This window comes from Microcaecilia unicolor, chromosome 3 (assembly GCF_901765095.1).
Source record: "Microcaecilia unicolor chromosome 3, aMicUni1.1, whole genome shotgun sequence".
Classification (NCBI taxonomy): domain Eukaryota; kingdom Metazoa; phylum Chordata; class Amphibia; order Gymnophiona; family Siphonopidae; genus Microcaecilia; species Microcaecilia unicolor.
In genome coordinates this window covers 503,225,251-503,242,130 of record NC_044033.1, presented here as the reverse complement: position 1 = coordinate 503,242,130, position 16,880 = coordinate 503,225,251, and the positions used below count along the sequence as shown (strand labels likewise).

General features: G+C 46.8%; 1 protein-coding gene across 1 annotated transcript in view; it reads right to left on the bottom strand.

The window, feature by feature from the left end:
* The window catches only part of MDN1 (midasin AAA ATPase 1), a 548,987-nt gene that overhangs the window by 130,912 nt on the left and 401,195 nt on the right, over positions 1-16,880 (bottom strand). Inside the window, exon 71 of the mRNA XM_030199093.1 lies at positions 5,927-6,036. Within this exon, the coding sequence (XP_030054953.1) occupies positions 5,927-6,036 (110 nt within the window). The remainder of the gene's footprint in view (positions 1-5,926; positions 6,037-16,880) is intronic.

The following is a 16,880-nucleotide window of genomic DNA, read 5'->3' as shown; positions in this document are numbered from 1 at the left end:
GTTACTCATGCAATAAATGGGCAGACTGCTGAAATGTGGGCATGCTGCTGATAACCGATGGGAATGTCTCCCATGGTAGAAAATTGAAAATATGCTTCTACCATAAAAAGCTGCACGCGCCAAACTCAACTACCTCCTTGTTGCCTGCAGTAGTCTGGCGGTAAAGCCAATTTGGTACGCACTACCCATGCAGTACAGCTACCGTGCCTTTGTAAAAAGGGCCCCTTAAGTCTGCAATTAAAATCTTAAAAATTCATATTTTGTTTAGTGAAAGTAAGGATGTCTTCAAAATGAGGCAGTACTGCCCATCTTCTTTAGAAAGGGGCAGGATGAAAAAAGGTAAAATGTAATTTTATCTGATAGTTTCCTTTCCTTGAATCCTGCTAGATGAGTCCAGGACTCACCCTGGAAGACACGATTTTGGTATATCCTTGGGTTCTTTGCCAGTCACTGAACATAATTGCTCTAACGGGGTCAGACCAATGGGTCCACCTAGCTCAGTATCCTGTTCCCAACAGTGGGCAGTGCAGGATACAAGTACCTTGGCAGAGTCTCAAAAAGTGGTAAGATTCCACACTACTCTAACCCAAGGATAAGCAGTAACTTTCCTCATGTCTGTCTTAATAACAGTTTATTTAGTTAGTTACTAGTAAAAAAGGCCCGATTCTGTAAGAAATGAAACAGGCGCTAGCAAGGTTTTCCTTTGAGTGTGTATGTTTGACAGAGTGTGTTTGACAGTGACTGTGTGTGAGAAAGAGAGAGAGAGAGTGAATGTGCGAGTGTGTGTGTGACAGTGTATGTGTGTGTGTGTGTGAGACTGTGTGAGAGAGAGACACTGTGTGTGTGTGTGAGAGACAGTGTGAGTGAGAGAGAGATAGACTGTGACAGAGTGTGTGTGTGTGAGTGGGCCGACAGTGTGTGGGAGAGAGAAAGATAATGTCGATTGATTGTGTGTGTGTCACAGATAGAGAGACACAGCGAGGCTGTGTGAGAGAGTGATTCACTGTGTGTGTGAGATACCGACAGAGTGTGTGTGTGTGTGTGTGTCAGAGAATGTGTCTGTCAGACAGAGAGAGGGTGGGGTGCAGGGTAGGTGATTTTCGAGGAGGGGGGGCAACGTAAGGAAGTTTGTGTGCGTCTGTGACAGACATTTGCTGGAGGATGTGGTAACAGCGGTTAGCGTATCTGGGTTTAAAAAAAGTTTGAACAAATTCCTGGAGGAAAAGTCCATAGTCTGCTATTGAGACAGACAAGGGGAAGCAACTGCTTGCCCTGGAATTTGTTGTATGGAATGTTGCCATGATTTGGGTTTCTGTCAGGTACTTGTGACCTGGCTTGGCCACTGTTTGGAAAACAGAATACTAGGCTAAATTGACCATTGGTCTGATCCAGTATGGCTACTCTTTATGTTCTTGACTCAATTCCCTCTAATAGTGTAACCCCACCCCCTCCAATTTGATCCACCCTATTATTGTGATATAATTGTACCCATTGGTTGTCCTCCTTCCTCCAGGGCTTCAAAATGCCTCTACCTACCTCCTCCAATTTGATCCACCCTATTATTGTGATATAATTGTACCCATTGGTTGTCCTCCTTCCTCCAGGGCTTCAAAATGCCTCTACCTACCTCTTCATTTAGTGCTATGTACTCCAACTGTCTCATCTTATTTTTAGGCCTGTAGCATTTGTACACAGACATTTCAAATTATGTTTTTTCTTTGTATTTACAAGCTGCTTAGAAGTTGAAAGAAAAAGACTTTTTTTGTGTCTTGACTTTCCAATTTTTGGAAAGGAATAGATGTTCATCCTCTCAAAGGAAAACAAATCCTATTGCACTTACAAGACTAATTCAGATATAAACCAGACCTGTAAAAGTGTCTGCCTGGCTGGACAACACATTTCAGATTTAATCCAGTGGTTGTCAACCTAGTCGTCGGGGCACAATCCAGCCAGTTGAGGTTTGAGGATACCCACAATGAACATGCATGAGTGATTTGCATAACAAGGAGGCAGTGCACGCAAATCAATCTCATGAATGTTCATTGTGGATATCCTCAAAACCCAACTGGCTGGGTGTGCCCTGAAGATGGGGTTGAGAAGCACTGTCATAATTACATTACAAGGATTCTTATATTCAGCAAACAGCCATCGAATTCTATGTGGATCACAGAATCAAAGAAAACCAGGCAGTTCCTTCAGCTAACAGTATGAATAGAGAAGAATAAAATAAAGCTTATTAAGAGACCAGAAATTTCTCAAAAACAAAAAGTTTTTAATGCCTTCCTAAAAGGCAGATAGTCCTGTATCACTCTAATTTGAGCAGGAAGGGTATTCCAGATAGCAGGAGCTTGGTAAGCAAAATCTGCAGAAAAAAAATAGTTTTGTATTTCAGCTTGCTAAGATATGGAAAACGCAGCAGCATGGAATCACGAAGGCATCTTTCTTTAGCTGGAATCTGAACCCTTTCAGACAAGTATGCAGGAGCCAATCCATACAGGACTTTGTAAACCATCGTATATACTTTAAACTGAATTTGGACATTGATTGGTAGCAAATGTAGGTCTACCAGCAGTATCACGGTATCACATAAATGGGCTGAGAATAAATCGAATTGCAGTACTTTGGATCGCTTGAATTTTCTTACTAAGAGCTTTTTGATGTCTTGCATAAATAATATTACTATAATCCAATACCGAGAGAAGCAGACTTTGGACTACCAAGCAAAAAACTGGAGTATTCAGCAAATTACAAAGTCTCCTCAATTTTTTCAACAAGAAAAAAAGATTTTCTAACCATCCTATTAATTTGAGATTCCAGTGTTAGAGAGCCAGTTAGTGTTATCCCTAACATTTTAATATCCTCAAATGAAAAGTTATGACCATTTGATTTCAAGATGTTATCAATTCCAGACACCACTGCCTTGACCCAACAGTAAGAATTTAGTTTTTTCTTTGTTAAGTTTCAGATGACGGTTCCAAATCCATAGCTCTAGAAGCTGAATACAATCCCTTATCTTAATAGCAATCAATAGTCTATATTTGATATTTTGTTTATGGCTTTGTAAAACTTGTCTGTTGTTTATTTATTTAGGTCATTTATACCCCGCCTTTTGCCGCAGTTTAGCAGCCCCAAGTCGGCTTACAATGAACTAATGGAATAATTACAATGATTATAATTATTTACTGTTAGCCACATTAAACTCAAGTATGTTCGGGATAACATGGGGTATAAATGTCAAAATAAATAAATAGCGGTATCTTCAGATGACTGAACAAAGGGCAATAAAATTGTGATGTCATCAGCAGAGCTAAACATTTTATAGCCAGTGGATTTTGAAACTGATCCCAAGGAGGACATTATGATATTAAACAAAGTTGGTGACAAAGGAGAACCCTGTGGGCTCCACATTCTGCCTACCACATCTCGGACAAAGCACCTTTAAACTTTATATGTTCTAGAAGTAAGAAAACCTGCTTTATACCTTATATATGGGGCACCAAGTCATGTATTATAGCAGTAACAAAGGCAGTTCCTAAATGGACTTGAGAGCATCAAAGTGATGCACATGGGAAAGAGGAGTCACTGACCAGAAATCTAGGCATCATCTGCTCAGTGTGCGAGGTGGCGGATAAGAACACAAATAGAATGTTTGGTATTATTAGGAAAGGAATGGAAAACAAAAATGAGGACATTATAATGCCTTTGTAATGCTCCATGGTGCGAATGCACCTCGAATATTGTGTTCAATTCTGGCCACCGCATCTCAAAAAAGACGTACAGAAAAGAGCGACAAAAATTATAAGGGGGATGGGACGACTTCCTATGAGGAAAAGCTAAAGTGGCTAGGGCTCTGCAGCTTGGAGAAAAGACGGCTGAGGGGAGATATGATAAGAGGTCTACAAAATAATGAATGGATTGCAACGGATAGACGTGAATCACTTTTTAACTCTTTCCAAAAATACTAGGTTTAGGGGGCATGCAATGAAGCTACAAAGTAGTAAATTTAAAACAAATTGGAGAAAATATTTCTTCACTCATCGTGTAATTAAACTCTGGAATTCATTGCTAGAGAATGTGGTAAATGCAGTTAGCTTAGTGGGGTTTAAAAAAAGTTTATTTAACATCCTAAAAGAAAAGTCCGTAAGCCATTATTAAAATGGAATTGGGGAAAATCCACTGCTTATTTCTAGGATAAGCAGCATAAAATGTATTGTACTGTTTAGGATCTTGCCAGGTAATTGTAACCTGGATTGGCCACTGTTGTAAACAGGATGCTGGGCTTGATGGACCTTCGGTCTGACCCAGTATGGTAATACTTACGTACTTAGCTGAAAAATGCATCTTAAAAAAGTGCTGCTTCTTTTTCAACTCTTCGGGCCTTGTTTACTAAGCTGCTCTGTAGGCATGCTAATGTTTGTAGCGAGTGTTAACACTAGAGACACCCATAGCGTGCCTTATTAAACACGGCCCTTCATCTCTAACAGATGGCACATTAAAAACCATGCTGTAAAATTTTAACAATGCTCAGTTAAAACTTCCAATTTAAACACAGTTTCTTTTAAAAAGTTACTATGACAGACTATCTGGATTTTCATCTGCTTTTTCACCCTGGCAGGGCACATTCTTTCAGTTTGATTTCACAATGGCGAAGGGTAGTTAGTTGGGTTCCTCAGGGGTCTGTGCTAGGACTGCTGCTTTTTAATATATTTATAAATGATTTAGAGATGGGAGTAACTAGCGAGGTAATTAAATTTGCTGATGACACAAAGTTATTCAAAGTCGTTAACTCGCGACAAGATTGTGAAAAATTACAAGAGGACCTTACGAGACTGGGCGGCTAAATGGCAGATGACGTTTAATGTGAGCAAGTGCAAGGTGATGCATGTGGGAAAAAAGAACCCGAATTATAGCTACGTCATGCAAGGTTCCACGTTAGGAGTTACGGACCAAGAAAGGGATCTGGGTGTCGTCGTCGATAACACGCTGAAACCTTCTGCTCAGTGTGCTGCTGCGGCTAGGAAAGCGAATAGAATGTTGGATATTATTAGGAAAGGTATGGAAAACAGGTGTGAGGATGTTATAATGCCGTTGTATCGCTCCATGGTGCGACCGCACCTTGAGTATTGTGTTCAATTCTGGTCGCCGCATCTCAAGAAAGATATAGTAGAATTGGAAAAGGTGCAGCGAAGGACGACTAAAATGATAGTGGGGATGGGACGACTTCCCTATGAAGAAAGACTAAGGAGGCTAGGGCTATTCAGCTTGGAGAAGAGACGGCTGAGGGGAGACATGATAGAGGTATATAAAATAATGAGTGGAGTGGAACAGGTGGATGTGAAGCGTCTGTTCACGCTTTCCAAAAATACTAGGACTAGGGGGCATGCGATTAAACTACAGTGTAGTAAATTTAAAACAAATCGGAGAAAATGTTTCTTCACCCAACATGTAATTAAACTCTGGAATTCATTGCCGGAAAATGTGGTGAAGGCGGTTAGCTTAGCAGAGTTTAAAAAGGGGTTTCCTAAAGGACAAGTCCATAAACCGCTACTAAACGGACTTGGAAAAATCCAAAATCCCAGGAATAACATGTATAGAATGTTTGTACGTTTGGGAAGCTTGCCAGGTGCCCTTGGCCTGGATTGGCCGCTGTCGTGGACAAGATGCTGGGCTCGATGGACCCTTGGTCTTTTCCCAGTATGGCATTACTTATGTACTTATGATTTATTCTTATAACTCAGTATAGTAAAGCAATTTTATCCACCACATCCACAAACCTTAAACCAAGCACTACACATTCCATGCACAGAACCGTATCTTCCTAACACCTTGCTTGGATGTAATTGGACCAAATCCCTTCATTTTTTTAAACTTTAAAAAAAAAAAAATATATATATATATATATATTAACTACTGCCACTGGCATTACCTTTAGTTCTTTCTCCAAGGGACAGCGAAGCTCGTTAATTCTGGTTTGAACGCGCTCTGAGAACTGTTTGTAGTAATTATAGAGGTTCCACAACACACTGCACAGTGAGGCTAAAATACATAAAATGAAAGAGACAGTGAGCAAGTGCCACAAGTACAGACCCTTGTGGGGGATCAGTTAATCTGAAGCTATCATGGTCTAGACAGCAAAGAAGCATCATCATGGCTGGCAGACAGCTCTCTGAAAGGAGGTTTCTCCTATACTTTCATACTTAATCTACACTGCGAGTCTCACCAAGCCTTGGAAATGCGTATTTTCAAAAAGGTACACAAGCAGCAGCTACAGCTGTCAATGCATCTACAGATGTTAGCTCCCCATCTCCTTTTAAGTCACATAAGGCAGTGGTTCCCAAACCTAGGGCCAGATGCACTAAATTAAATGTGCCTTTAACGACCCTTTAACGACCAACTTTTTAACCATGGCATGCATTAAAGGCCATTTTCCGACGACGGTAGCAGCAAACGAAAACGGAATGCAGATGAGCAAATTGTGTAGAAACCCTATTGAAATGAGATGCACTAAAGTTTTCCGCTTGCCCTAACGCAGGAAAACTACCGGAACGCTATCGAGAGGTCTGTACCTCTCGTTGGGGCTGCCCAGCTAAAACTTAAATGTAAAAACAAACAAAAAAAAAGTCGCGAAGGGGGCAAAAACGCTCGTCAGGAGCATCCTTTATTGACGCCCGAGGTCACCGCTGCTCCCCGCTCCCCCTGCATTAAACAAAAAAAAGGGGAAAAAAAAGGATCGGGAGGGGGCAAAGGTGCTCGTCAGGAGCGTCCTTTATGGACGGCCTTGCCCCCCCCCCACCCCGCCCGAGGTCACCGCTGCTCCCCGCTTCCCCCTGCATAAAAATCAAAACTTTAGCAGCCCCGGCCCCCCTCCCTTCCTCTCTTCTTTTCTCTCTTTCTCCCCAGCTCCGCCTCCCGCCATCCTCTGCCCCCGTGCCCCGCACCCGTAAGTAACCATTTACGTCAGACGAGGGCGGGCCCAGAAGGAAAAAAGAGACGTCCGAAGACTCGATCAGCTGTTCTTCTTGCCCGTGCAGCGCCTTCACACAGAGGTGAGAGGCGCTGCGCGGGCCTGGTAAGACAGAGGGGGGCCCAGTGGACGGGGGAAGCGGCAGCGGGGCACAGGGGCGGAGGATGGCAGGAGGCGGAGCTGGAGAGAAAGAGAGAAAGGAAGAGAGGAAGGGAGGGGGGCCGGGGCTGCTAAAGTTTTGATTTTTATGCAGGGGGAAGTGGGGAGCAGCGGCGACCTCAGGTGTGGGGGGGGGGGGGGGGCCATCCATAAAGGATGTGTTTGTTTTTAGGGGTTTTTTTTTGTTTTACATTTGTGGCATGCGCAGAGCAGCCAGCATAACGCTTGGCTGCTCTGCGCATGCTTTACGGGCCGATTACCGAGGGTTTTTAACGAAGAGTTAGTGAATGCAAGTGAGCTGCAACGAACAGCTCATTTGCATTCCCTATCCTTCGTGCATAGCCGTTCCGTACCGATTTCATTATGGAATTCGGTACGGAACGGCTCTAACGAGGACTTTTGTGCATCTTGGCCCTAGTCTTGGAGGTTCCCCAGCCAGTCAGGTTTTTAGTACATCCATGAGTATTCATGAGATAGATTTGCATGCAGTGGAGGCAGTGCATGCAAATCTCTCTCATAAATATTGTTTATGGGTATCTTGAAAACCTGGTTGGCTGGGGTGCCTCCAGGACCAGGTTTGGGAACCACTGACATAAGATAATAGAGGGACCAAAGAATAGTAGAAGGAGCTAAGTTTCCAAATATATAGGCATTTCTGTTGGAGAACAATGATAAAAATATCTTGAATTTCTGCTCAAAAGGACCTAGAACAGTACCACGTGGAGGAGCAACCACTAAAAAGGCAGCCATTAGGGTACCTAAACGGCATTTTCCACTATTTCAAATGGCACCAAGAGGATATCCAGGAACAAGAGTCTGATCTAGGAGAAGGAACTTAATTTTGTTGTATTTTGCACAGTATTTTATTGATTTAAATTGTAAATTGCTTTGCTGTTTTACTAAGGTGTCATTTCAAGTGTTTAAAATTGATTTCAAACTTGCACAAAGGCATTCAAGCAAACTGAATATCCAGAGAACCACCTGAAGTGGTACAATAAATATAGAGTTAGAAAGTAGGGTACTTTTATTATTCCGTGTATCAATGGCAAATAAAAGAGGTCCTTAAAATTACATAAGTAAACACAATCTGCCAAAAGACCTTGCAAATCCACTGAATATACATTTATAGGTGGGGGAAAGAACCTCAGAAAACACCAAGTGATGTATTAGCCTTCATGCCTTATAAGATATTGAGTGAAAATATATTTTGAGAAAATTTAAGACTTCTGTGGTTTTTTTCTGAACCAATGATTGATTAATCACCTGAGAGTGATTCAAGAAGCCACAATAAGTCAAGAAACCATAATACATTACCGAGTGTTTTCTGAGGTTCTTTTCCCCACCTATATATGTATATTCAGTGGATTTGCAAGGTCTTTTGACAGATTAACAATTTCCAATTAGACCACTTCATTGGTAAATATGACCTATTTGACTGGGTTACCACACAGTGTTACCAGGAGCGAGGTACAGACTGTGGTATACTTTTATTTCAGCTGAGTTTTTGAAACCTTTCTTAACTAGACTGCAAGCTCCACAGAGTGTCCATGAATGGGTAACTTTGAAATAAAGCACATAGGAACATACAGTAACATGAAAAAGTTTTTCTCCTCTTCTGATTTCACCTATTATTGCATCTATATGTAACCCTGGTCTCACCCAGGGCTTTGCTTTCTCTCACACTTCCAACTTATATTTCCAATTTAAGATTCAAGATTGGTCTCACCCAGGGCCTTCAATGTTTTATTATTTTTATTCACTTTAATTTTTCCCTGTCCACTTTAAGCAACTGTAATAATTTATACAGATTACAGCAATAATTTGTATGTCAGAAATAAGCCAAGATACTGCAAGATACTGCAAAATCCAAAGTACTCCAGCTAAAAACAGAGCTGAAACATCTCTACTACTAATCATCATTTCTATAGCATTACTAGATGTATGCAGCGCTCTACACATGAAGAGACAGTCCCTGCTCGACAGAGCTTACAATCTAATTAGGACAGACAGGACAAATAAGAGATGAGAGAATTACTAAGGTGGGGATGATAAAATAAGGGTACTGAATGAGTAAGGGTTAGGAGTTCAGATTTACCCAGTGAATGGAGTTCCCGGGGAGGAATGTAGGGAGAGATGAAAGTGGAGAGGTACTGAGGAGCTGCAGAGTGAATGCACTTATAAGTCAATAAGAGGAGTTTGAACTGTATGCGGAAAAGGATAGGGAGCCAGTGAAGTGACTTGAGGAGAAGGCTAATATGAGCTGAACACCTCTGGACCAACAACAAAGCACTCAGAACCAGACACTGAAAAGTGTGTCCACCCACCTGCTGGAGACAGAAAATACTAAGGAGCTTGACTAGATGCCAAGAGAGATATGTCTCAGCTTAGTTTTCAGTTCCCTATCTCCACCTGCTGGTTGATGGACACAACTAATCCACAGGTTCTGGAATAGTGGGAAGCTATGTAATGGAAATATCATTAAGAGAGCAATCTCTATTCTGCAAAAGTTACACTGGCTTGCAGTGAAATACCACTAGAGGTTTAAACTGCTGATGTTAGCATATGGAGCTAAGTACAGGGTAGCCCCTGAAAACCCAATGGAGCAATCATCTTATAGTCCAGATCAGGCAGTCAGATCACACTAAGATAGCTGATCTTTGTCCTATCCATAGCACAGACCAAATTAACTGGGACTTATGAGACAGCATTTCCCGTAGCAGCTTGAAGGTTTAAAAATAAAATGTTCAGAGAAATGAAACTATATAGGCAGTTATCTGGTTTATAGATACAATGTGAAGACCTGACTCTTTTGCTAGGCCTATCGGTAGAATTGTAATTCTCCCCATTAAGATATAATTTTGTCCCTGTAGTATTAGTGCAGTCACAGATGATGCATGCTTAAAAAAATTAGCTCTCTACTTGCTCCTGTTGATCAAGAAGTATTGCATGAAATCTGCATGATTTACAGAATGTACTCATTACTGATGTAATCTGACTTTTGATGTACTTGCATTATTTTCTAATTTTTATGAATGTTTTATTAGTACTGATTACTGTTATACATTATAAATATAATTCCATATTAGAGTTTGGCATTCCTGGTACACACTACTTTGCGCACACACAATTAAAGCACTATGTGACCTCTCTCACGTGGTCTGACCTCACAGAAGATGTAGTAGATATTCTTACAGAGAACTATTCGCTGGGGGCACAGGAGTCTGTCCCCCTGCGGTTTCATCTTCAGCAACTAAAGGACTCTACACAAGAAATAGATTACACGAGGCTGGCCGCAAATTGGTCAGAGGACTTGGGGTGCACGCTTACTCTGGAGAATTGCAAGAACTTCATTAGGAAAATTCACTTACAACACCTGTCAGTCCCGCAGTGTGAAAAGTTATATAGATTTCTTTTGAGGACATACCTGGCACCAAAGAGAGTAGCACGTAGAACTGAAGTTTGTGATGGGACCTGCACCAGGTGTGGGAGCGGGTCAGCCTCACTGGCACATATGTTCTGGCTCTGTCCTTTGGTGCAGCAATTCTGGGGGAATATTCTTCTCTCTCTACACTCACAGTGGGGGTGCTCGCTAGTGTGTGACCCTCTGATTTTATTTTACATTTACAAATTCATAGAGAGGCCGCCGCCCGGGTTTAAGAGATATGTGCAATGGGCGATGTTATTCGGGATTTCCACAATTCTGAAAACCTGGCGGTAGGAGCTGGGACCACCCTTGCCACATTGGCGTGCTTTGATGATTCAACAAATGAAGCTCGATAGATGTAGGGTGCGGACGCTGGATAGTGAGGAAGGGGAGGCGTTCCGCAAACTTTGGGAACCTTTGTGGCTGACCATGCCCTCACGAGCGAGAAGCTACATTCTGAACATCTGATTGACTCACAAGGGGGGGGGGGGGGAACACGGGTGGGAGGGGGGGAGTTATTTGTTTTAGGTTTTGGGATTGCAAAGTTCTATGGTTAAAGGAAACTCAACATGGCTGTTAGATGCTGTAATGTTTTATTTTACGCTTGTGATGTAAGAAGCAGCATATGTTGACAATAAAAATGATTATACATAAAGCGAATGCTACATACCTTTAGAAGGTATTCTCCGAGGACAGCAGGCTGATTGTTCTCACTGATGGGTGACGTCCTCGGCAGCCCCTCCAATCGGAATCTTCCTAGCAAAGTCCTTTGCTAGCTCTCGCGCGCCCGCGCGCACCGCCGTCTTCCCGCCCGAAACCGGCTCGAGCCGGCCAGTCCAGTATGTAGCAAGACAATACACTTCAAGGGAAGACACAACTCCAAAGGGGAGGCGGGCGGGTTTGTGAAAACAATCAGCCTGCTGTCCTCGGAGAATACCTTCTACAGGTATGTAGCATTCGCTTTCTCCGAGGACAAGCAGGCTGCTTGTTCTCACTGATGGGGTATCCCTAGCCCCCAGGCTCACTCAAAACAACAACCATGGTCAATTGGGCCTCGCAACGGCGAGGACATAACTGAGATTGACCTAAAAAATTTACCAACTAACTGAGAGTGCAGCCTGGAACAGAACAAACAGGGCCCTCGGGGGGTGGAGTTGGATCCTAAAGCCCAAACAGGTTCTGAAGAACTGACTGCCCGAACCGACTGTCGCGTCGGGTATCCTGCTGCAGGCAGTAATGAGATGTGAATGTGTGGACAGATGACCACGTCGCAGCTTTGCAAATTTCCTCCATGGTGGCTGACTTCAAGTGGGCTACCGACGCAGCCATGGCTCTAACATTATGAGCCGTGACATGACCCTCAAGAGCCAGCCCAGCCTGGGCGTAAGTGAAGGAAATGCAATCTGCTAGCCAATTGGATATGGTGCGTTTCCCTACAGCCACTCCCCTCTTGTTGGGATCAAAAGAAACAAACCATTGGGCGGACTGTCTGTGGGGCTGTGTCCGCTCCAGATAGAAGGCCAATGCTCTCTTGCAGTCCAATGTGTGCAGCTGACGTTCAGCAGGGCAGGAATGAGGACGGGGAAAAAATGTTGGCAAGACAATTGACTGGTTCAGATGGAACTCCGACACAACCTTCGGCAGAAACTTAGGGTGAGTGCGGAGGACTACTCTGTTATGATGAAATTTGGTGTAAGGGGCCTGGGCTACCAGGGCCTGAAGCTCACTGACTCTACGAGCTGAAGTAACTGCCACCAAGAAAATGACCTTCCAGGTCAAGTACTTCAGATGGCAGGAATTCAGTGGCTCAAAAGGAGGTTTCATCAGCTGGGTGAGAACGACATTGAGATCCCATGACACTGTAGGAGGCTTGACAGGGGGCTTTGACAAAAGCAAACCTCTCATGAAGCGAACAACTAAAGGCTGTCCTGAGATCGGCTTACCTTCCACACGGTAATGGTATGCACTGATTGCACTAAGGTGAACCCTTACAGAGTTGGTCTTGAGACCAGACTCAGACAAGTGCAGAAGGTATTCAAGCAGGGTCTGTGTAGGACAAGAGCGAGGATCTAGGGCCTTGCTGTCACACCAGACGGCAAACCTCCTCCATTGAAAGAAGTAACTCCTCTTAGTGGAATCTTTCCTGGAAGCAAGCAAGACGCGGGAGACACCCTCTGACAGACCCAAAGAGGCAAAGTCTACGCCCTCAACATCCAGGCCGTGAGAGCCAGAGACTGGAGGTTGGGATGCAGAAGCGCCCCTTCGTCCTGTGTGATGAGGGTCGGGAAACACTCCAATCTCCACGGTTCTTCGGAGGACAACTCCAGAAGAAGGGGGAATCAGATCTGACGCGGCCAAAAAGGAGCAATCAGAATCATGGTGCCTCGGTCTTGCTTGAGTTTCAACAAAGTCTTCCCCACCAGAGGTATGGGAGGATAAGCATACAGCAGACCCTCCCCCCAGTCCAGGAGGAAGGCATCCGATGCCAGCCTGCCGTGGGCCTGAAGCCTGGAACAGAACTGAGGGACTTTGTGGTTCACTCGAGATGCGAAGAGATCCACCAGGGGGGTGCCCCACGCCTGGAAGATCTGTCGCACTACTTTGGAACTGAGCGACCATTCGTGAGGTTGCATGATCCTGCTCAATCTGTCGGCCAGACTGTTGTTTACGCCTGCCAGGTATGTGGCTTGGAGCACCATGCCATGCCGGCGAGCCCAGAGCCACATGCTGACGGCTTCCTGACACAGGGGGCGAGATCCGGTGCCCCCCTGCTTGTTGACATAGTACATGGCAACCTGGTTGTCTGTCTGAATTTGGATAATTTGGTGGGACAGCCGATCTCTGAAAGCCTTCAGAGCGTTCCAGATCGCTCCTAACTCCAGAAGATTGATCTGCAGATCGCGTTCCTGGAGGGACCAGCTTCCTTGGGTGTGAAGCCCATCGACATGAGCTCCCCATCCCAGGAGAGACGCATCCGTGGTCAGCACTTTTTGTGGCTGAGGAATTTGGAAAGGACGTCCCAGAGTCAAATTGGACCAGATTGTCCACCAATACAGGGATTCGAGAAAACTCGTGGACAGGTGGATCACGTCTTCTAGACCCCCAGCAGCCTGATACCACTGGGAGGCTAGGGTCCATTGAGCAGATCTCATGCGAAGACGGGCCATGGGAGTCACATGAACTGTGGAAGCCATGTGGCCCAGCAATCTCAACATCTGCCGAGCTGTGATCTGCTGGGACGTTCGCACCCGCGAGACGAGGGACAACAAGTTGTTGGCTCTCGCCTCTGGGAGATAGGCGCGAGCCGTCCGGGAATCCAGCAGAGCTCCTATGAATTCGAGTTTCTGCACTGGGAGAAGATGGGACTTTGGGTAATTTATCACAAACCCCAGTAGCTCCAGGAGGCGAATAGTCATCTGCATGGACTGCAGGGCTCCTGCCTCGGATGTGTTCTTCACCAGCCAATCGTCGAGATATGGGAACACATGCACCCCCAGCCTGCGAAGTGCCGCTGCTACCACAGCCAGGCACTTTGTGAACACCCTGGGCGCAGAGGCGAGCCCAAAGGGTAGCACACAGTACTGGAAGTGGCGTGTGCCCAACTGAAATCGCAGATACTGTCTGTGAGCTGGCAGTATCGGGATGTGAGTGTAGGCATCCTTCAAGTCCAGAGAGCATAGCCAATCGTTTTGCTGAATCATGGGGAGAAGGGTGCCCAGGGAAAGCATCCTGAACTTTTCTTTTACGAGATATTTGTTCAGGGCCCTTAGGTCTAGGATGGGACGCATCCCCCCTGTTTTCTTTTCCACAAGGAAGTACCTGGAATAGAATCCCAGCCCTTCTTGCCCGGATGGCACGGGCTCGACCGCATTGGCGCTGAGAAGGGCGGAGAGTTCCTCTGCAAGTACCTGCTTGTGTTGGAAGCTGTAAGACTGAGCTCCCGGTGGACAATTTGGAGGTTTTGCAGTCAAATTGAGGGTGTATCCTTGCCGGACTATTTGCAGAACCCACTGGTCGGAGGTTAAGAGAGGCCACCTTTGGTGAAAAGCTTTCAACCTCCCTCCGACTGGCAGGTCGCCCGGCACTGACACTTGGATGTCGGCTATGCTCTGCTGGAGCCAGTCAAAAGCTCGCCCCTTGCTTTTGCTGGGGAGCCGCGGGGCCTTGCTGAGGCGCACGCTGCTGACGAGAGCGAGCGCGCTGGGGCTTAGCCTGGGCCGCAGGCTGTCGGGAAGGAGGATTGTACCTACGCTTACCAGAAGTATAGGGAACAGTCTTCCTTCCCCCGAAAAATCGTCTACCTGTAGAGGTAGAAGCTGAAGGCTGCCGGCGGGAGAACTTGTCGAATGCGGTGTCCCGCTGGTGGAGAGACTCTACCACCTGCTCGACTTTTTCTCCAAAAATATTGTCCGCACGGCAAGGCGAGTCCGCAATCCGCTGCTGGAGTCTATTCTCCAGGTCGGCGGCACGCAGCCATGAGAGCCTGCGCATCACCACACCTTGAGCAGCGGCCCTGGACGCAACATCAAAAGTGTCATAAACTCCTCTGGCCAGGAATTTTCTGCACGCCTTCAGCTGCCTGACCACCTCCTGAAAAGGCTTGGCTTGCTCAGGGGGGAGCATCAACCAAGCCCGCCAACTGCCGCACATTATTCCGCATGTGTATGCTCGTGTAGAGCTGGTAAGACTGAATTTTGGCCACGAGCATAGAGGAATGGTAGGCCTTCCTCCCAAAGGAGTCTAAGGTTCTAGAGTCTTTGCCCGGGGGCGCCGAAGCATGCTCTCTAGAACTCTTAGCCTTCTTTAGGGCCAGATCCACAACTCCAGAGTCGTGAGGCAACTGGGTGCGCATCAGCTCTGGGTCCCCATGGATCCGGTACTGGGACTCGATCTTCTTGGGGATGTGGGGATTAGTTAATGGTTTTGTCCAGTTCGCAAGCAATGTCTTTTTCAGGACATGGTGCAAGGGAACAGTGGACGCTTCCTTAGGTGGAGAAGGATAGTCCAGGAGCTCAAACATTTCAGCCCTGGGCTCGTCCTCCACAACCACCGGGAAGGGGATGGCCGTAGACATCTCCCGGACAAAGGAAGCAAAAGACAGACTCTCGGGAGGAGAAAGCTGCCTTTCAGGAGAGGGAGTGGGATCAGAAGGAAGACCCTCAGACTCCTCGTCAGAGAAATATCTGGGATCTTCTTCTTCTTCCCACGAGGCCTCACCCTCGGTGTCAGACACAAGTTCACAGACCTGCGTCTGCAACCGTGCCCGGCTCGACTCCGTGGAGCCACGTCCACGATGGGGGCGTCGAGAGGTAGACTCCCTCGCCCGCATCGGCGAAGCTCCCTCCGCCGACGTAGTCGGGGAGCCCTCCTGGGAGGTGGCTGCAGTCGGCACCGCACGCGGTACCGACGTCTGGGACCTCACCCCGGGCGATGGGCCAGCCGGCGCCACGCTCGACGGTACCGGAGCCGCAAGCACCGCCGGTACCGGAGGGGTAGGGCGCAACAGCTCTCCCAGAATCTCTGGGAGAACGGCCCGGAGGCTCTCGTTCAGAGCGGCTGCAGAGAAAGGCATGGAGGTCGATGCAGGCGTCGACGTCAGAACCTGTTCCGGGCGTGGAGGCTGTTCCGGGCTGTCCAGAGTGGAGCGCATCGACACCTCCTGAACAGAGGGTGAGCGGTCCTCTCGGTGCCGATGCCTGCTGGGTGCCGACTCCCTCGGCGACCCAGAGCTCTCGGTGCCGACGCGGGGAGGGGACCGGTGTCGATGCTTCTTCGACTTCTTCCGAAGCATGTCACCGGAGCTCCCCGGCACCGACGAGGAGGACGTAGAATCCATCCGTCGCTTCCTCGGGGCCGAGACCGAAGGGGGTCGATCTCGGGGGGGCTGTACCGCAGGAGCCCTCAGGGTAGGAGGAGACCCACCCGAGGGCTCACCGCCACCAGCAGGGGAATGGACAGCCCTCACCTGCACTCCACTCGATGCACCACCGTCCGACGACATCAGGAGACGAGGTCCCGGTACCACCGACGTCGATGCAGCTATCCGATGTCCCGGCGCCGATGCAGAGGGCCGATGCCTCGATGCACTCGATGCACTGGCAGCCAAGGAAGAAGGTCTGGACGCTGATGACGTCGATGCACACGATGACCCCGGTGCCGATGCCGACGAAGAGCCCGAGAACAAAACGTTCCACTGGGCCAATCTCGCTACTTGAGTCCGCCTTTGTAAGAGGGAACACAGACTACAGTTCTGGGGACGGTGCTCGGCCCCCAGACACTGAAGACACGAAGAGTGCCTATCAGTGAGCGAGATTACCCGGGCGCACTGGGTGC